Here is a 20,465-nt window from a genome sequence, read left to right as displayed (position 1 = left end):
AGACCTTTGCATGTTTATCCCTTAAAAGTACCTTTTCGGCATAAATGTAAGGAAATATAACAAGAAAGATCTGTTATCCAACATGGAACAAACTGTCTCCTTGTGTCAACCAGGGGACACAGTTGGTTATTCGCGTGAATCCCCAGCTACCTACCAGAGGTTGGTAATTCAAACTATGCATGTTTTCCTCTCAAACCAGAAAGTACTTTTTCGAAATATATATAACGGATAAACAGCAAGCCAAATCTGTTCTTCAACATTGAAACATCTTGTCTCCTTATGTCCACCAGGGGACTGAGTTGGTTATTCGCTCGAGTACCCAGTTACTTACAAGAAGGTAGTTGGCAATTCGGATATTGCATAATTATATTCCTCTTAAAAAAGGTATTTTTCTGAAACAAATGTTACGGTTATATAACGAGATATGTCTTTTCTATAATATGGTTACATGGTTACACCCCTTTCACAATAAATAGACTAGAGTACTCAGTTGGTTATTCGCGTGAATCCATAACTACCAACCAAAAGGTAGTTGGTTATTCGAATATAACATGTATTTCTCTAAAAGACGATTATTTTTCAGAATAAAAATAACAAATATATGACAAGATGGATACATTCAAACAAATGGTATAATCCCGTCTCCCTACGTCGACCAGGGGACAGCGTAAATCCCCTAAAACACTCAAACATTTGTACTGTATCAATACTATATCAATGGTTAAAAATGAGTTTACCGAAAATGAATGGGTATATAATTTTAATGAATGTGACTATTTTGTTTATATCCTTTTCCTTTCACTAATAAGTTAAATTAATGGTTAATTGCAGTAAAAATGTACTGTATTTTAATATGTTATTAAAACACTTGCCTAGCATTAAACAGCTACGTTAACCCGGACGGGCACCTGAGTTCTTCCTTGGAACGTCGCAATATGAGCCACGCCATGACAAAACCAACATAATGGGTTTGCGACCAGCATTGATTTAGACCAGCCTGTGCATCCGCGCAGTTTGATCAGGATCCATGCTGTTTGCTATCAGTTTCTCTACTTGTAATAGGGTTTGTAAGCTAACAGCATGGATCCTGATCAGACTGCGCGGATGCGCAGGCTGGTCTGGATCCATGCTGGTCGCAAACCCATTATGTAGGTTTTGTCGTGATGCGGCTCAAATGATGTGAAGAAACCCATTAGATATCAAGAAATCAAATTTGATCAATTTGTCGTACAGACGAACATTCATTAGATATCCGGTCAACAATTTACTATTTAACAATTAACTTACATTGTCATAAAACAATTGACATAAATCTATGTAGCCTCATTATCTTTATGATTTTCGTAAAATCGACAGATGGTACTTATTGTCATTATTATGACATTGTATTTTGTGAAAAAAATTGACAAAATGCAAAGGATATGCAATTGTAGATTAAGATATGTTATAAATGTATCGTTGCAGATTTTTTCCATCATTATTTTGTCAATTAGTAACTGGCAGATGTAGGGAAATGTAATATTATTCCGTTTTCAACTTTTTTTCAGTCTCAATCACCACTTTTGTTCTATATCAGTAATTTTATCATTTGTTTCTTAAAGTATGTTTATCCTGTTTTAACTTGAATTGTGTGATATTATGTGCTGTAAGTCTAGTCAAAATATGTAAAAATAATTGAAATCGAACTGATAATATTTAATTGAAAGTATTTATTTGCACTGAATTAAGGCTCTCTATGTCATGCCAACAACACAGTTGGCCACACTGGAAATAATAGTCTCTCTTTTTTTGTGGTATCCTTGGTGCCGATGTCCTGATGGCTTATTTATGCTCTTATTCGATGCTCTCAAACGAGCATAAATTATTTATTATCCTCCAACATACACCTACATTCAAGCATGCAGCTTTAAAGAAAAACATAACATAAAACGAGGTTAGAGGGCATGCCGTTAAGCCGTCCCGTTTATTTAACAAAAAATTTACAGGAAACAAAAGAAACAACTCCATTGATCAATACTTGAAGGAAAACTGCAAGTGTAGTTCTAAAATTTTCGTGCTCTGCTCTCCGAGCCAACCAACCAAACCTAATGAACTTCGATTTCTAAGAAATACTATTTTTAATCAATCGCAGGTAGTATCAAATATAAAATAAGTGGAAAAAGCCAAAGTCAGAAATGCTGCGAGCGGGCTACCCAACCCTACTCCGTCTTGGGAGGGGGAGGTAGGAAGCTCCAAAGCTCTAGATCAGCGGCTGCTTCAATCGCCTATCTGACATATCCCCAATTTTGAGTCTAATAAAAAACCATTAATTATATGAAATGCATTACTTTCAGATTAAATCAAAACATAGCATTGATATCTTCCCTTTCCTTCATTTTTTTTTAAATTTTTTACATCCATGTTAAAACAAAGACGAAGAATCTGAAATAGATAAAACAAGATATCAAAAATCTGTATAAGGCGATGTTAAATCCATAAATTTATCCATGATATTTCGTAATATATGAAAATTATATTTAAAGAAATTTCACAAATGGACGGCGTGAACGTAATGCCTCGAATGACTATATTTTATCAACTTACACGTAAAATCGTGCATAATTACCGCCAAAACTATAACCATTAAAAACACGAGGAATTACCATATATGGAAAGACACGGTGTATGCACCGTAAATAAATACATTTATTCACACGTATGTGTTAAATATTTGTACCATACATGTTGTTTTGGTTTAAACATATTTTATTCTTTCTCACATAAGCATATTTACATACATTATATTTATAATCAAAACAAGAAAAGGATTAGACTGGAAGCAACCTAATGCTTATTGAAGTCTTTTCCCAATGTACAATAAATATATGTGCTAAATAAGGCGAAATAAATTGTCGTTTGTTGACTTAGAAGGCTGATGTGTTACAACTTGCATCGAAAATGAATAGATAAATATAAGATATATCAATTATTTAAAGAAAAGCAAAATAAGACTAATAATGATAATAGTTTGATAAGTTCAGATAGAAACATGTTGTTTTAATTGTCCATGTATATTTATTACATACCAAATCAACCAACCAGCCAACTAATAGTGAAAAAATGTTAGAATTGAAGATGTTTCTAATTGTAATGTCAAAAATTGAATAGATTCATTCGCCATGTTCTCGAGACTCAAGTCATTTGTATTTAAATAAAAAATCTATTAATCGAAGTCTCCTGACGAAAATGCCATTAATACCCGTCGCATTTCTCATAAATATTCTATGTGAATTTATTTTTAGTTTATTTCACAAACGTCATATTCTAGTAATGTATTTAAAGTGTAAAGAACACTGTAATCTATGTCCAACTCTTTCCCTATAACATAAACTACGGCCGGATCTGAGGCTATGTTAGATAATGCAGAAATGTTAGCGTTCATGCCAACTGAAACTATTCCCAATATAACGTCCATGTCTTTTAAAGTTTTTGCTTCAGACATCAAATCGTCAATTATATCTTTTTCAAAGTGTCCGCTTGTTACTAGTAAGGCTATTTTTCTCACGTTTGTTCTGGCTCCATTTGCAACAACGAAAGCATGTTGCAGGAATTTAAGCGCGTTTGTGGTATTTCCGTTTTCGGATGACTGCGCTATTCCATTTAGTTTTATGACCATATCTCCAGATAAGAAATATTCGTCAAGGTTGAAAACGACGTCAACATCGTTAGAATATTGGTATAAACTGACATGAACATTGTCTGACCCGAGTGAAATGGTCTTGAGAAGATCTCCAACAGCAGATATTTGCTCATAAAATGTAACCGGTGATATATCCATTGAACGGTCAAACATTATAGATAAATCACTATAACGGTGATCACAATCTGAAATAAAACATGAGATGAATGGAATATGAGAACTAAGGACAGTCTCAAAAGTCTCCTCGTCAAAACCATCTGGCATTGCTCGTAGATAGTGCTTAAGCAATAAGACATATATAGTTTCCTTTCAAAGCAGCTGCAAGAATATTTGACTTTAAGAAGCATGCCTCCAGATTCATGCTTAATCTCATGAAAACTTTGGAAATGTGAAAAAGTAAAATGTCAAGTAAACAAAAAAGTAATTTATACATTGCAAACGGCACTGAAAATTTACGTAAAATATCAAAAATAAATCGGAATATGCAAAATACCCTTACTGCGTTAGACACGCAGATTAATATGGTGGCAAATACTCCAAAATCAGTCATTTAACTCATGTAACACGTAAATTATTTCTTAAATCGTTTCACTTTCTAAAAATTTTAGGACATTTTCAAAAAAAACACACACACGCACGCATGCACGTACGCATGCACGCACCAACGCACGCACACACACACAGCCACAACAACAGCAATAACAACAAACAAACAATCAAAATAAGACTCACTTGCGGTATTAACTGTAATTGGTGTTTTAAAGATTGTATGCATGACATCATCGGTCATCACGGAGAACACTTTATCCCAATGTGTCGCTACATCAGACAGTTCTTTATGATTGATTTGGTCTCCCGTAGCAACGGCAAAGATGTCGATCCCCGTTTGCTTCAATAGGCCCGCCTGTAGAACAGTGTCAGTCGGGTTGCTTGACAAACCATCACTTAAAACAATGACAAATTTACGTGCATAATATCTAGCATCTTTTTCAGAAGTGAATATTTCCGTCCTTAAAAACATAAAACATTCACCTATAAAACTTGGTCCGTTGTCAGATTGGATACTGTCTAATATTGTTGTCATTTCCGCTACAGTTGAATTGCTGTTCAAATATACCTCAACGCTCGCATGTAAAGAACATGTTACTATTGCAATTTGAAAATCATTTGGTCCTATTGATAGGCTTGATATGAAATTCTTTACGTACTGTCTCTGTTTAAACAGAGTAGCTTCACTTTGACTTTCGGAAGTATCAATTAAGAACACAACATCTACATACGTGTCTGAAATATACAATATTAATATGTTCGTGAAGATGGCAGCCCAGCAGTATGGAGTTGGCAGCCTAGCAGCCTAAAGAAAACTAAGAATACTACAAACATGAAAACGGTCGGGAATGTATTATGGACACTTTCTTAGATCATTCCAAGCTTTTATTCAATATCATGATCTTTATTTTTTTATATGTATTCTTAGTTTTCTTTAGGAAGCTAGGCTGCCAACTTCACAAATTTCAAACCGTCAGAATGAAAACGTTTAAAGTTCAGCATGTCCTGAATAACAAAATAAAATCGAAATATAATAACATACGAAAATCTTAAATATCTTTATGTCCAAAAGAAAATACTACATAATTGTGTGTTATGTAAGGAAACATATTTTTCCACTATCAAAGTAATTTAATAGTGGCTTTAATATTTATTTTAAAAACAATTTGTTTCTCAGGGTATAACTTCAAGTTTAATCTAATAAACCACACTCTGAAAATAGAATAACCCTTACTGCACATGAATACTATGTTTACGCCACATCACAGTAAATATCTAAAGTAGAATTATCTTTTTTTTCGTTCTGAACAACATAATTCATCATTTTGGGATACTTAAAAACTGAAGTACTGGCTGAATAACAAACAGCGCAGACTACATGAATGTGGCGGATGACCTTGATCTGCTCTATTATTGCATAGTTTGATTCAGTTGCCACGTGACCGACAGACTTACGGTCTCTAATCTTTTGCTTATAATTTCATACGTTTATATGTCAAGATTCAAAGAATAGACAGGAATGTGTTTCAGAAGGTACATCGTTTACCAATATCGCAATTCTTTCCACCATAACCGGATCTACACTTGCATGCATACGACAAGATTCCAACATCAGTACACGTGGCATCGTTCTTACATGGGTTGCTCAGACATGCATTATCTAAAATAGAATAAAACAAGAAGCTATCTACAGCGGTGATGGTAGTCACGTGATATAACAGAGACATTTAAAAGCTTCTGAAGAATTTTAGATATTTCTACCCAAGAGTAAGTCAATAATTATTAAGAAAAGAAAGAAAAAATGTTAGGTGCTTATATACGATTAAAATGTGTTTTATAATAATTGTAAATTTAAATTTTTCTTGCATCTCAGACAGGATTACCGTTTTCACCCGTGCTAGAATATAAGAATCTTACACCGGCTGCCGGTACAGACCAGCCGGTGTAAGATTCTTATAATATCTATCTATTAAACAGAATAATCTAGAATTTTACAGTAGACAATTTAATTTAGTGTCCAACTTTATTTGTAATCCAATGAAAACGCTGTATTTTTAAAAAAAATCCTATGAGTTAATTATCATAGAAGAACAGGAGTCGATACTATATCGAATTTTGTTCATAGTCGACTTCTATTTTTCATAGTACTTCATTGAACGACATAGTGACGTTATAAAGTGAATGATTATGAGGCCGAATAAAGTTTGACACTAAATATGTTAGTATTCATCCTTAGCTGTTCTACAGAAATTAGAAACATTCTCCTGTCGCTATCGCTCCCGTCGAGGTTTCTTATGCCTGTAGAACAGCACTGATGAACACTAACATATACTCGTACATAATATGAAAGAGTAACTTACACCCACATTCCGTTTCCCAGTGAACAGGACAAGGTGTTTTGAGATAGCATATTTGTGTTGAACTACATGGTGTTTGGCGGGAATGACAATAGTATTCACGATCTGATTCTTGCTATAATTTAAATAAAACAACACATCTATGGTTACAGCATATCACTCATCATCTATAGGATCGGGAAAAGAGTGAAAACCGGCTTGACAAGAGGCTAGTGACTATGTAACAACGCAGTTCTGAGTCAAACCACTACTGTGAATTTTGATCACTGAAATTCGTTACACAGGTACACAAGATTTTTTTTAACATCAGACAAACGGCTGAATTTTATGATCATAAAAATTAAATCAATATAAATGAATGTTTACGATATTTTAAAGTAATATTTTGTGTAGTTAATGTCAATGGTACACTAAAATTAAAGAATAAATAATAAATAGTGAATTGTGCAAGTGCCGAATCTAATGTACAATTTAATGCTATTTTTCGTTTATTTCTGTATTTAAAATCAGCAAGGAGAATAAATCAATTGATTTCCTTTTCAAAATGAAAATCTGAGATTTTTTAAACAAGATTTTATTTATTTTTTTTGTCAAAACCAGTATTTCAAGAGATTAATGGAAAGTCTATAGTACTATAAATAATTATGTTATTATACGAAATCAATGCACTTTTATCATATAACCGTGCCCTTTTTTTGCCACTCCGTATAAATGGTATTGCACGGCCGTGCATATAATTTGACGTGACGTCATTTGCGTGATATAAACATAGCGTAAAAACTCGCTAAATATTAGCGTTACACTAAATGCGCGTCAGTGAAAAATGTTTCTTTTTCACTTAAAACGGTCTATATTTTTGTATGTGATAAATAAAATAGTGAATTCGTTTGAGTTCATTACTGAAATTATTTAACTCGTTTAATAGTCGAATAATATCATGCTTGCCAGTGGCTCGCAAAATATAATTTTATTCAACTTGTTCAATAAATTCATTATTCAACTTGTTCAATAAATTCAGTATTAAACTTACATTCTTTCAATGTTATTTATCTATGTCTTTCTTAGAACACAGAACATGTTATATTGATGTCGCCACTTACAGAGCATGCTGCCTTATTACATTCACAGCTGTTTTCGTTGTAACAATTTACTGTGACACCTATATGTCCAGTACAATCAACAGATCGACGACCTCTGTGTACCTTGATGAACATTCTTGATTCCTTCTCTGTTATAAAATGGTAGACTTTTGGTTGGAAACATTCCGTTGGTTCAACGTAACAATCAACTTTATTGCAGAATAAAAAATATCATTATTTACAAAGTTTCCCTTTTAAACACACAAATGAGCCGCGTCATGACAAATCCAACGTAATGCGTTTGCGACCAGCATGGATTCTGACCAGCCTTCACATCCGCGCAGTCTGATCAGGATCCATGCTGTTCGCTATCAGTTTCTTTACTTGTAATATGGTTGGCAAGCGAACAACATGGATCCTGATCAGACTGCGCGGAGGTGCAGGCTGGTCTGGATCCATACTGGTCGCAAACCCACTCTGTTGGTTTTGTCGTGACGCGGCTCAAATATAAAACATGGCATAATTTTTTATCATAATCGTCAATACATTGTTTAAACTCTCGTGACTATTAAGTAACTAGACCTGTATTACGTTAGTCAAGTTTTCAATAACTTAGAATAATTTTTATCATCTATGAATCTGAAACGTTTGACAAGCATTTTCTTGTTCTTTACGTATTTTTGTGATTTTGATATTAATCATTTTCTTATTTGTAAAGACAACCTATAGTTAGCAATTGTATACCTGTCGTTAAATGTATATCTTGGTCATATAACTTTGGTTTAAACATATTTATTCCACATATTCAAATTTAGCATAATATTTAGCATGATATGATATTATGAACAATATTTACACAATGTATTTAGGAATGAGGCAGAAAGCTATGAAAGTTTATATGTTTGTCCCTTGCCAGTTATAACAGTTAACACATGAATAAAGATCGTGGCACTGTCATTCACAAAGTTCTTCCGGTCATATAAATCTACATATTGCATCTTTACAAACAGGCCTTACTTATAATATAGTTACAAATCCTAATGTATTATATACACGAAACAAAATAAATAAACAGTACATACCATATGCTACCATCACGCACATAGTTATACCAGCGAGCATTACAGTTAAGAAAATAAAAGACATAACTGACGGGTTTTAAACGACTGAAAGAGCCAACATTTACATCGTAGACAAAATCAAAGTTTTCCTTTAATGGTTCAATGACAAAGGAGGAAGTATTCGTTAAAGTTTTATTTTAAACATACTGATTGAACTGATTTCAACATACTTCAGTTTTTGTGATCAATATAATTTTAAACAGACGGTGCTATTCAATATTGGAAACCTATTGAATATAATAAATATCAATTGTTAAGTGTATTGTTGTAGAATAATTCACGGTTCCAGTTCAAATGCACAGGAATATAATCACGAATGTCGATATAACAAAAACATTTGAATGATAAACCGTTCTTTATAACATCATCACGCACGAAATAAGTAATAACTGGTTCTATTCTAACATGCTTATAAAAAAGAGAATCGATAAAATTTGTTGAATGTATATTTTTCCGAGCTCTTGCAGGCACCGGGATCGCAGATACATGTACTTGCAACATTGTAACGTTTTAGTATTATTTTCCTGTATCCGTCACTGCAATACCGGCTCCAAATTCAAGCCCGGAAAAATATAATTGTAAAACACATGCAAACGAATATATATGAGCCGCGTCACGACAAAACCAACATAATGGCTTTGCGACCAGCATGGATCCAGACCAGCCTGCGCATCCACGCAGTCTGATCAGGATCCATGCTGTTCGCTATCAGTTTCTCTACTTGTGATAGGGTTTGTAAGCGGACAGCATGGATCCTGATCAGACTGCGCGGATGCGCAGGCTGGTCTGGATCCATGCTGGTCGCAAACGCACTATGTTGGTTTTGTCATGAGACGGCTCATATGTATAAATATACATGTCTGGGAAGTACTGATAGTGAGAAAGAAATTGTTGTGAAAAAACTGTGTTACTCCGGACAGATAAACAGACAATTTTACGAAACGTAGTGTCTTATGCAATTGCATAGACCTTTTCTTAATAGATACACAATGCCTAATTATCATAGTCATGACGTTGCTTTTATATAAAAGAACAATGCAAATCACTTTTAAAAAAAGTTAAAATTGATATTAGTCCTCATAATGTTTACTTCTTCCACAGTAAAGGCATATCATGCGAACAGTTTACAACCAGGGTTGTTGATGCACAAAATGTTTAAAAGAAAACAGTCACCAATCAGAATGATTTGTATCAGTTACAGGTACTGATACGGATATACATTATATAAATAATACATGGGTTTGTGGGTAACAGTACATCCCGAGGAAAATACTGTTAACTATGGTGGCTGGTTTGTGCCATTCGTGTTTTCACCCCGCGACCCCGACAACCGAAAAGTCGAAAATTAACAAGTTAAAAAGGCGGGACGCACAGCGAAAACACGCTAATTAGCGAGTGCGCGGACGAAACTTAATAAATAAAAGTTTTATTTATTAAACTTCGCCCCGCGACCCCTCTAATTAGCGCGTTTTCGTCCCGCGACCCCGCCGTTTTATTTCTTAAATCTCGCTCTGCGGCCCCGCGGGGCGAAGTTTTATTTTTTAAACTTCACCCCGCGCCCCCGCCATTTTAACTTGTTAATTTTCGACTTTTCGCTTGGCGGGGTCGCGGGGCAAAACACGAATGGCACAAATCAGCCACCATAGTTAACTGAGGCGTTAGCTCGACTTGATAAAAACTTATCCTGCTGGTGACAAAAATCTCGCCAGTGCAGTCTGATCATTGTCTGCAATGTTCGTTATCAATTTCTCTTAAAATTGTCTATAAATAGAAGTCTACGAGTATGGTTAAGAAAGGGCAATGATAAATTAAATTCAAACCAGCATTGTACGTATTCATCTGGTCATAAAAGAAAAAGATGTTTGCTTTTGTGACGTCAGGGATTTTATTTCTTCATAATATTGGAGACAAAAGAAGAAAAAAGTCTTGTTTAACCTTGTTGAACAAAACGTATAGAAACAAGGCTGACATTGTCACAAAATACACCCGTCACAAAAACTTTAGGTTAATATGTAGGCAATAAGAAGTATGACGGGCAAGTTGGTTCCTATTAATATTTTCGTCTGAAATGGTACCTCTATGTGTTACCTTGACCTTGGTTGCAGGGACCTGAATTTTATGTACGACACAATGATGAAAATTGTATCAAGTTATGTTAAAATTCCCCAATGAGTGTAGAGGTTTTGCTCCAGACATGCGTTTTTCAAAGAGATCTAATTTCACATAGAGACCTGGTTCATGCACAGGACACTACGTCTATTGTGGTGAACAATTCTATAAAAAGTTACATTAAAATTCCTCCATGCATGTAGGAGATACACACTGGACACTCTATGGATATTAAATCGTCCCTTGTGGCCTTGGTTTTACAACTATTAATCTAAATTACACTTGTTAGACCTAAATGTATAGTCATGATAGTTATCATTTGTATGAAAGTCCATTAATTAATAATAAATAAATGGTCCCTATACACATCTTCACATTTTTCTCTTAAATTTGAACTCTATGTGTGACCTTGACTTTAGTTGTAGATACCATATGTTGCGTAAAACACCCCACCTCATAATGGTGAACATTTGTGCTAAGTGTAAAATCCCCTACTGGATGTAGAAGTTTTACTCAGGACAAGCATTTTTTCATAAGCTCTAAGTGTGACCTTGACCTTTGACTTAAAGACCTAGTTAAAGCACGGAGCAATTCTTTTCATGATGGTGAATATTCTATGAATTATTATAAAAATTCTTCCATGCATGTTGGAGATATGCTTTAGAAAAAATCAAGTTCATAAGCGTGACACGGCTTATGTTAGTGGTGAAAATTGCCTTGAAGTTTCAATAAAATCCCTCCATAGGCGTTGGAGATAAGGTCTGGATATTTCATCTTAAGTGACCTTGACCTTGCATATATTGACCTAAATTAGATATGTGACACAGAAACAGTCATAATAATTTTTTGTAACAATCCATCAATAAATGATAACTAAATGGCCCCTATATACATCTTCATATTGCGTATCTGAATTTTGAACTCTATGTGTGACCTTGACTTGGGTCGAAAGGACCTGAAATAAGCGTGCGACACTCCGCCTCGCGATAGTGAACATTTGTGCCAAGTTAATAGTCATCATTCTAAGCATGTAGAAGTTTTGCCCGGGACAAGCATTTTTAGATGACCTCTAAGAGTGACCTTGACCTAGAGACTTGTTCTTTATGCGCGATACGGCTTCTTATAATGGTGGACATTTCTTTGAAGTTTCATTAAAATCCCTCCAAAGGTGAAGAAGACATGCTCCAAAGAAAAATGGACGCCGACCGCCTGTACGCAAGGTACGTTCCCATAGTACGACCCGTTTTTATCTATTGGACATATACAAATAAGTTAACTATATATGTATATCTGGTTAATGTTTATTTTATCTTGCATTATGTACAATATTCTGAAATCGTATAGTTGCTTGTACAATTCGACAGCAAGTACGAATATAACTATAGCCTCGCAGACTTTTATTTTGTTTTGTTAAATTTGAAATAATAAAATTTATCTTAAGCAGTTTTATAGTTCTATAGTGTATATATAATGAAATTTCTGTTCTATTAAATAACATTGTCACAAAAATATTTCATATAATGTAACGTAATCAATGCAAATCCAGATCATGGCGTTGATAGTGAAACGTCCTTCCTAGCAGCATATTTAAAACCAAACAGTTAATTTACTTTTTATGTGTAATTTTATCATCAAGATCTGCTCCTCGTGATTCTGGCAGAAGTAAAGATGCTATAATACAACAAACACACACACCGCAGCAGACGAAATACATCACTCCAGGTATACGTGTATCCTGAATCGTAAATTATAACATATATAACATAAGTAGAGGTTTTGATACTAAAACATCAAGTCGGTTTCTACCGGCGACTAATAAAAAAGGTAAGATTTTGGCTCAATGACCATACAAAAAATGCGTACAAGCAACAGTGATAACCACACCAGCTGTCTAGTGATAACCATAGCAACATCAGTGATAACCATAGCAACACCAGTGATAAGAACACCAACATCAGTGATAACAACACTAAAATCAGTGATTACCACACCAACAGCAATGATAACCCAAAAAGGGTACATCATCATTTCCATTGCAGTCCATAGGTGTTGCTTGCATGAGGTACATGTATACACTTATAAAAGGTAACAAAGCAATACAAAGCTCATATAGCAGAGCACTTACAGTCACGGTGTTTATTATAGTTGTAAATATTTACAGGTTTTAAATAGACGCAATCTTACATAGCCCAGAGTCACAGGTGAAAATTATATTGATACACGGCCATATTGCCAAACAGTATCCTTTATACATGTATATGGTGAAAATAAATACCAGATAGGCAAGTTGTGGTCCGATTACTGCTCCTATTCTTGCAAAGGTGTTCAGGAATCCATAACCGATACTTCTGTAATATGATCAATTTTAAATATTCAGTATTCATTTATAAATAGATATGATTGTTTTTATTCACGTTAAAACAAGCAATAGAATAACTATTTTTATACATAAAGTTATATAAATGAATTTGTAATAATAACTGTATCACAATAGATAATTTAAAATACAACAACACTAATCTAATCAACAGATACATTTTGTTAGTTAATTGATAGGAATAAATTGGAAAAATACTTTTTTTAAAAATGCCACTAAGAAACTGAGAAACTGAAAATGTTTACTTTCTTAAACAAAAATTTGTGACACAAGTAATGCAATACATTGTAATTTAATTAATGCAAACATTTCATTACAACTAGTTAAAAATAGCGGTCTGGTGTCTATAATGATCTCGGTCTGTATTTTATTGAAAGATTCATTTGAAATATTTAAATTAAACATTTGTTGTTTTACATTACCTGACAACAGTGGGGTATAATTCTAGAGACATAAGTTGTACAGGACCCCAGGCTACACCTATTCCAAGATTAGCAAACAAGGCAAACCCATTTGTCAACGAATCCCTCATGTCCGTCTCTAAAATATTTAAGTCACGTCACGTGTTATTTATAACCCTGCTGTTATAGAATGTGGTTATATCAGACTTTGCCACCAGTATAGAGACAGGCGATGTACAGACCGTCCAGGTTTGATACTGTTGGCTTTCCCAACTTAATGTTGATTATCTTAAATCATGCAAAGTTCAAGAAAATTTCTATAGTTTTAAAGTTACTTGATTTCCTTTGTAAAACTACTAACATTTCAAGTCTTCAACCTTTAAATTCCATCTTGATATCCCCTAAGTTGATAATGAACATGTATTGATGAGTTCATTTGGGATATTAAGCAGATCATGAGTGAATGTGCAGAAATGTTTCATATTAATATACTGTGTCCATATATAAACATTTATAAATAATTGGTGATGAAAATATCTAAAAATTGTTTTTCTCTACCGCACACCATAGTTATGAGAACTCATTTAATTTTAAGTGTATACATCACACGTACAATAAATTTTATTTTAAAATTGTAATGGCTATCTTTGAGTGGGGTTAAACCTCTTAAAAAATTCTTAAGTTTTAGAAATATAAAAAAACATCGATTATTTTGATTACTAGTTGAATATTATATAGCTAAATAACATTGTTTCCTATAATCTTTAAAAAAAATTTTATAACCGCACGTTAAGTTTCCCTTAAACAATGACACATTGAGCATAAGTCCTATATTGTACTTTTCCCACGAAAAAACTCAAAGTTGCATAATACGTAAAAACGGCTGTTTTTTTTCCCCTTTTCAATTCTGAAAAAATGTTTTTTAAAATCGAAAACAAAATTTTTTAAGAAATTTTCTGAAAAAAATGCTTTAAATAACATAATCATGGTTAAAAATACAAAAACTGTAAAAAAATTATCGTTTGAAAATTCCCCCTGATTTATGGCAAAAAAAAATCTATGTTTTTGTTTTTGCCCTTTTGGGGAATCCTTTAAAATGATGTTGGCAGGGGTGGTACTACCCAATAAAAATTTTAAAAGCAATAATAAAAATTTTTTAAAGGGAATCATTTTTCTATATTAACAGGTTCATACTTAATTATTTAGAGCTTTATCAACTATTTTTAAGTAACATTTTATAAGAATATTTATATGATACATTTCTATTATGAAATACTTATGAAAATGTACCCATTGTAGACCCATCAACTTTGAGCACTAAAGTAACTATTTTTGTATGAATAAATTTGTCAAATTGGTACGAGGGCCTCGTATATATATAAATATTTTAAAATGTTTAAACACTTACTTATTACTGAGTATGATAGCTATAAAGGTTGTTGGAACGCTAATGATATTAAATAAAAACAAGTTGAAAAAGAAGTTGCCAGATAAAGCCTTTATCCCGTACTGAATTCCGTATGATAATAGTCCCAGAGCCAGCCTACATGTATGGAGAATGTAAACATTGATATAGAAATAGTTATCACTTTATTTATAAGACAACACGAACTGTAGAACATTATAAACAATAAAAGAGGAATTCATTCTTACTAAAAACATGTACATTGAGCTTTACGTTGAGTAGCATTAATTATGCTAAAGAATAAACAGATTGTTATATAATACAACTTTGTAAAGAAAATCATGTAGGATATACATATATATGTACTTTACAGATATAAACATTTTAAATGAATTTCTGGCAAAAGCATTTTAATATTCAACAAATTTAAATGATTTGAATGAAACTTAATTAGTTAATCATTCCGTGTTAATGATAAAATGTAAAAAATATGTTAAACGTTTAAAAATGCTCCGCGTATACACTATTTAACATCTTGTACAAGTACAATAGAATGCTTCCCAACTTAAAAAAATTGTACACGTAAAGTAGAATGTTTCCCAACTTTTAAAACTTGTACACTTAAAGTAGAATGTTTCCCAACTTTAAACAATTGTACACGTACAATAGAATATTTCCCAACTTTAAAATCTTGAACACGTAAAATAAAATGTTTCCCGTTTTTTTTTATTCTTGTGCATGTGCATAATAATGTTTTCTATTATTCTATTCTTGTTACTTGTACACGTACAATACAATGTTTTAGAACTTTTTTTATACTTGTACACGTACAATAGAATGTTTCCCAACATGTTATTCTTGTACACGTACAATAGAATGTTTATCTTACCAGTTAGTCATCGACAGTACCGTTATCTTTGCTAATCTCCGGGTATTGAACAAATTCCAAAGTGAATATTTCTTTCTGTCCCCAGATTTTTCATCAAGCACTGTCGTGTTAAGAAGTTCAAGAATTGTTTCATCATTTACTGACTTTTTATTGAACTTTGCTATACGTTGTATGATATCTTTAGCTACATGAGTTCTGTCATGTGACAGGTGCCACCGGAAACTCTCAGGAAAATACCTGCAACACAGACACAATGACTATATACAATTAATCTACATAAGCATTCTTAGAACTATTGTCAGATTATAAACAAGTCATTTTTCTTCATTGTTGATGACGTCATAAGGCGACTTTCGGGTAAGACAGATCTGCGAGCATTATTTAAAACAACTGGAAATAGTAAGGAACTTTGATTAATCTGATGAGATCTCCTCTTGTTTGAAACGAACGCAAAATTTTTTTTTCAAAAGACTGGTTTTGGATTTTCATTTTTTAAAGAGTTACTCCTGTCTCGGAAAATGTTAAAAGGATCGAAAAGTTATTTAAAAGGTCAAAATTAAATTAAAACGGTTTATTTTTAGATTTTAATATTGGGAAAAACAATTAAAAATGGGCGGGGTGATTTTTTCCAATCAATCGTTCATTATTTAAGTTTTTAAATTTAGCTAATTTAATCCGTTTAAACTTTTGTTATCAGTTTTATTTTAGTTTTCAGTGGATTACTGATTTATCCGTGAAAATTATATTTGATAATTTCACAGTGAAAATTATCAAAATATAATTTCACTTTTTTCAATGACGAAACTACTTTTTTAAGATTTTCCCCATGTGGTACCTCAATTTTATTTTTACTGACAATTCTGACAATATCAGGCTGTTAAAAAAATAGCAAAGCTGAAATAGATAAATAACATAAATGTCAAAAGAATTAAAAGAGAGAAAACTTACTTCTATTCCTTCAAATTCCAATCACAAAATTTCGTCTCTAAATTTTTTTTGTTTCGTTTTTACAGTCTGAAAAATACATTCCTTCCCCATGCAAAACTGCTCTTGATGACATTTGGGCATATTAAAGTATCCTACGAGCAATAACTGCCGTATGCTTTATGAAAAATTGAAAAGCATTGACAGCTATCACTCGTAAAATAAGTAAATCAACCCAGCGTTCCTTACAATGCCTTAGCAAGCTTCCAAGTTTTCCATTTTCCTAGCTCCTTTTCTGAATGTTTTCACTTCTGTCAACACTTATTTTTTGTCTGTTACAATCCTCAAATAAGTTTTCTTTCTTTTAAAAAGGTGTATGACTAACAAATCCAAATTATATCCTTCTGTATCTTACACAATTATTTTCCTCCCATGAAATACACGACTTTAAAAAATGGCTGCCGTTTACATTTTACAAAGCCAGGTCTAATATAAATTCGCAGTAAGTAACAGAAATATGGATGGATGGTTGGATGATTTCTCCTACAAGAATTGTTTGTTTTTATTATTAAAACAAGCGATCATTCATATTTTTTTAATAAGATGAATAAATATCACATTCATTTAACTTTCATTGGCGGACTTATTTTTCAGCTCAAGACTTCTTGTTTTTAATGAGAAATTCCCTCTAAATGGGGCTCTCAACGGGGGAAACAGATTTTAATATCAACGTTAAAATTATGGAAATTTCGTTTTAACTTGTTTTAAAGCATAAAATAAAAAGAAAATTTGTCTGTTTGTTGTGTAAGATGTAATTTTATTTCATCTCGTGAACTTTAAAAACAGTATTCTCACTCGTGGCTACGCCACTCGTGAGAATACTGTTTTTAAAGCCCACTCGATGAAATAAAATTTCATCTTACACACAAACAAACAAATATCCTCTATATCTTATTGTCAACGACTAAGTTAATTCCATTAAATACGTTCTCGAACACTAACCTATACTTAATCAAGCTTCAATAACAAATCTTGTTTCCTGTGCCTTATCTCTCATTATAATTAACCTTTGGTCATCAAAACATGAAATTATTTATACACATTGTTCTTTTTCTTACCACCACAGGAGAAGATATGGAATTGTTACTATAGTTGTGAGCAGATGAAGTTTTCTCCAGTCTGGCATCAGATAGCTCACTAATGCTAGTCCACACGCCATTAATGCCCATGTTGGAAATGCCACGATCCATGGTCTCCAACTGGATACACTGACCTCAGTGGACAGACTGTACTGAACGGTCAAAAACATTCCCATTCCGATACCTGATTATAAAAATATAAGTGACTGGTTGATCTACATACTGATCTATTTATATAACTTAATTGTAATCTAACTGTAATTTAACTATAACTTAACTGTACCTTTAAAAGACTTAAAGATAAACAACTTAACTTAATTCTCCCTTTACCATAACTGTAATGTAACTATAACCGACCTGTAACTTAAATGTTACTATACTGTTACTTAACTGTAACTAAATTAAATAAATAAACCTTGAGTAAACCGTCAAAAATAAAGTATGCGACTTTATGTTTTAACTGTATTTAAATGGTAAGTTTTACAGTTTTATTTCTATTCGTATGCATTAATAAATAATAACCTTTTTGTATTATCAATGATTATTTCAAACTTGGAAATTTAAATGTAAATGAATAGATATACGATGACAATAATGACTAAAAATATCAATTAGAAATGCAGGACGAACATACCACATATTGCTCGTGCAACACCAAACATCAGCCAAGATGTAGAAAAATACCCAATTAAGTTAGCAGCAATAAGTAACAGCTGTGATGAAAATAAAGGCATCTTTCGACCAAAGCTATCCGCTATTTGGCCGCAAGCCAGGTTTCCAAATAATATTGCAAGCATTTGAATTGAGGCAATTGTTGAAGGAACCCACGGTAAGGTACATGACATTGACCACTGGAGAAAAACAAGAGAAGAAATAGTTTAGGACATATAGAATTAGCAATATCATTCTGTTAGGTGTAAAATCACATTGGAACTTTAAAGGCTGTATGTCGTTCCTGCTGTGGTAGATAAGCACCCAAGGTACCACACCCGGGCATTTTTATCAGGCATTAGTAGGCATCCGGGTAAAAACACCTACCTTCTGCAGGCAAAAAATATGATTAACAAGATCAACAAGGAAAGGCGGCGTTCAATGAACGCAACCCCCACAATCCAACAACAAAGACCAGCAAATTTTACAATTTTCTTACATGAAAGATTCGAACCAATAGCGATAAAGGTTGGAATACACTGAGTTATGGTTATAATAGAAAAAACGACACCAGATAATACAAAATATGTTTGCAGTATTTGATACAAACCTACATTTTTGTTGTTGAAAATATTGAAGCAACCAAGTTTATGTTTATCGGTAGTTTTGTATTTAGACAAGGAAAGTTTCATCAACATGACATTGTATCTGTCATTGTATTTTTTCTATTAACCTATGATACTCTATGAAGTATTTAGTTGTATAGCCCTGCTATATATTTGGATTTGTTCAAGTCCTGTGAATTAAGGAGATTATGTTTTTTTTTATAGTGACTCACTGTATAAAGAATATAATACAATTCGACTGCACACATTTACAAATTGTATTAAAGTATTTAACTGATAACATTATAGAGTTTGCTCACTTAATAACTCTGCTATAGTCACTGTAGTTAAGGTTGCTTTAGTCTATACGCAACTATCCTTTGCTTTCTTTCCGTTTGAAACAAGCAGCTTTACCTTTTAAAAAACATACAATATATATCATACAACATGTTAAACTAAACCTTGACATAAACACATAGAATACAAGCTCTCTTTCATTGTCGTGGACCACCTACCTCAGACACTATCGTTTTCATTTCATCACTGTAAACTATATTGTTACACCGGGTACCATTTCTGTTTTCACATGCTTTTATATTGTTGTACGGTTTTGAGTGATTTGCTGTACCAAAATAGTCTATATCAGAAGAATTTGCGTAAGTTGAATTAACATGTAGAAAAGTTGTATTAAAAGCTGCAGTCACGTGACTAGGTCCGTTGTCATCCATACATCGCCATTCGGGCGTTGCTATAGAGATCACCATTAGGTACATTGTTAACACAGTTGGCAATTTCATCAAATGAGACATCACTGAAAGAAACACTTGGAATCTTCCACATCCACCTATTCTCTCCAGAATTTCTTCCGGATGGTGATTTTTATCCATTGTTATATATTATATTTATATTTGTGTTATATTATTTTCTTACACAATAAACATTAATATTCTTTTAATATATAAATGGTAACGTTACATAAAAACATCTTATTTGTTATCACAAGTGAGGTACATTTGAGGACTAATCAGTTACAAGTAAATGGAATTAGCATACTATTCTTGAACATTTAAGGTTTATGAACACTTCTTACATGTGACCTGATTTATTAAAATTTAAGAAAAATGAGAGGCGGAGGGCTCCATGTCTGAATGTTTATCGCGATCACCATATCAACAGACAT

General features: G+C 32.9%; 3 protein-coding genes across 3 annotated transcripts; all 3 read right to left on the bottom strand.

Annotated features, from left to right (window-relative positions):
• Positions 1–1,931: 1,931 nt before the first annotated feature.
• On the bottom strand, positions 1,932–8,875 carry LOC132758826 (collagen alpha-5(VI) chain-like). Its single transcript, XM_060750530.1, has 6 exons — positions 8,747–8,875; positions 7,686–7,873; positions 6,589–6,700; positions 5,775–5,888; positions 4,412–4,963; positions 1,932–3,864 (listed from the first exon to the last, which is right to left on the bottom strand). The coding sequence occupies exons 1-6, from the start codon at positions 8,808–8,810 to the stop codon at positions 3,278–3,280; spliced, it is 1,617 nt and encodes a 538-aa protein (XP_060606513.1). The 5' UTR covers positions 8,811–8,875; the 3' UTR covers positions 1,932–3,277.
• Positions 8,876–12,190: 3,315 nt separating this feature from the next.
• LOC132758825 (uncharacterized protein F23F12.3-like) lies at positions 12,191–13,853 on the bottom strand. Its single transcript, XM_060750529.1, has 3 exons — positions 13,694–13,853; positions 13,170–13,242; positions 12,191–12,629 (listed from the first exon to the last, which is right to left on the bottom strand). The coding sequence occupies exons 1-3, from the start codon at positions 13,801–13,803 to the stop codon at positions 12,501–12,503; spliced, it is 312 nt and encodes a 103-aa protein (XP_060606512.1). The 5' UTR covers positions 13,804–13,853; the 3' UTR covers positions 12,191–12,500.
• A 1,180-nt stretch (positions 13,854–15,033) lies between these two features.
• Positions 15,034–20,287, bottom strand: LOC132758823 (solute carrier family 22 member 4-like). Its single transcript, XM_060750528.1, has 5 exons — positions 19,801–20,287; positions 18,664–18,880; positions 18,009–18,213; positions 15,967–16,203; positions 15,034–15,215 (listed from the first exon to the last, which is right to left on the bottom strand). The coding sequence occupies exons 1-5, from the start codon at positions 20,170–20,172 to the stop codon at positions 15,077–15,079; spliced, it is 1,170 nt and encodes a 389-aa protein (XP_060606511.1). The 5' UTR covers positions 20,173–20,287; the 3' UTR covers positions 15,034–15,076.
• Between the last annotated feature and the right edge of the window lie 178 nt (positions 20,288–20,465).

Source organism: Ruditapes philippinarum, unplaced genomic scaffold (assembly GCF_026571515.1).
Source record: "Ruditapes philippinarum isolate M1 unplaced genomic scaffold, ASM2657151v2 ctg300_1_1_1_1, whole genome shotgun sequence".
Lineage (NCBI taxonomy): Eukaryota > Metazoa > Mollusca > Bivalvia > Venerida > Veneridae > Ruditapes > Ruditapes philippinarum.
Note: the sequence above shows the minus strand (reverse complement) of the source record. Positions and strands in the feature narration are given on the sequence as shown.

Bases quoted from the DNA above. Each gene is read 5' to 3' on its own strand.
- LOC132758825 (XM_060750529.1), bottom strand. From the start codon at position 13,803: ATGAGGGATTCGTTGACAAATGGGTTTGCCTTGTTTGCTAATCTTGGA. The intron at 13,243-13,693 runs GTAATGTAAAAC...ATCATATTACAG, and splicing joins TTATACCCCACTGTTGTCAG to AAGTATCGGTTATGGATTCC. The intron at 12,630-13,169 runs GTATTTATTTTC...TTTACGATTCAG, and splicing joins GACCACAACTTGCCTATCTG to GATACACGTATACCTGGAGT.
- LOC132758823 (XM_060750528.1), bottom strand. From the start codon at position 20,172: ATGGATAAAAATCACCATCCGGAAGAAATTCTGGAGAGAATAGGTGGA. The intron at 18,881-19,800 runs GTAGGTGGTCCA...GTTTTTCTCCAG, and splicing joins TGAAAACGATAGTGTCTGAG to TGGTCAATGTCATGTACCTT. The intron at 16,204-18,008 runs GTAAGAAAAAGA...TCTGTGTTGCAG, and splicing joins CCATATCTTCTCCTGTGGTG to GTATTTTCCTGAGAGTTTCC.
- LOC132758826 (XM_060750530.1), bottom strand. From the start codon at position 8,810: ATGTCTTTTATTTTCTTAACTGTAATGCTCGCTGGTATAACTATGTGC. The intron at 7,874-8,746 runs GTATGTACTGTT...TCTGCAATAAAG, and splicing joins GTGCGTGATGGTAGCATATG to TTGATTGTTACGTTGAACCA. The intron at 6,701-7,685 runs GTAAGTGGCGAC...TTTAAATTATAG, and splicing joins GTAATAAGGCAGCATGCTCT to CAAGAATCAGATCGTGAATA.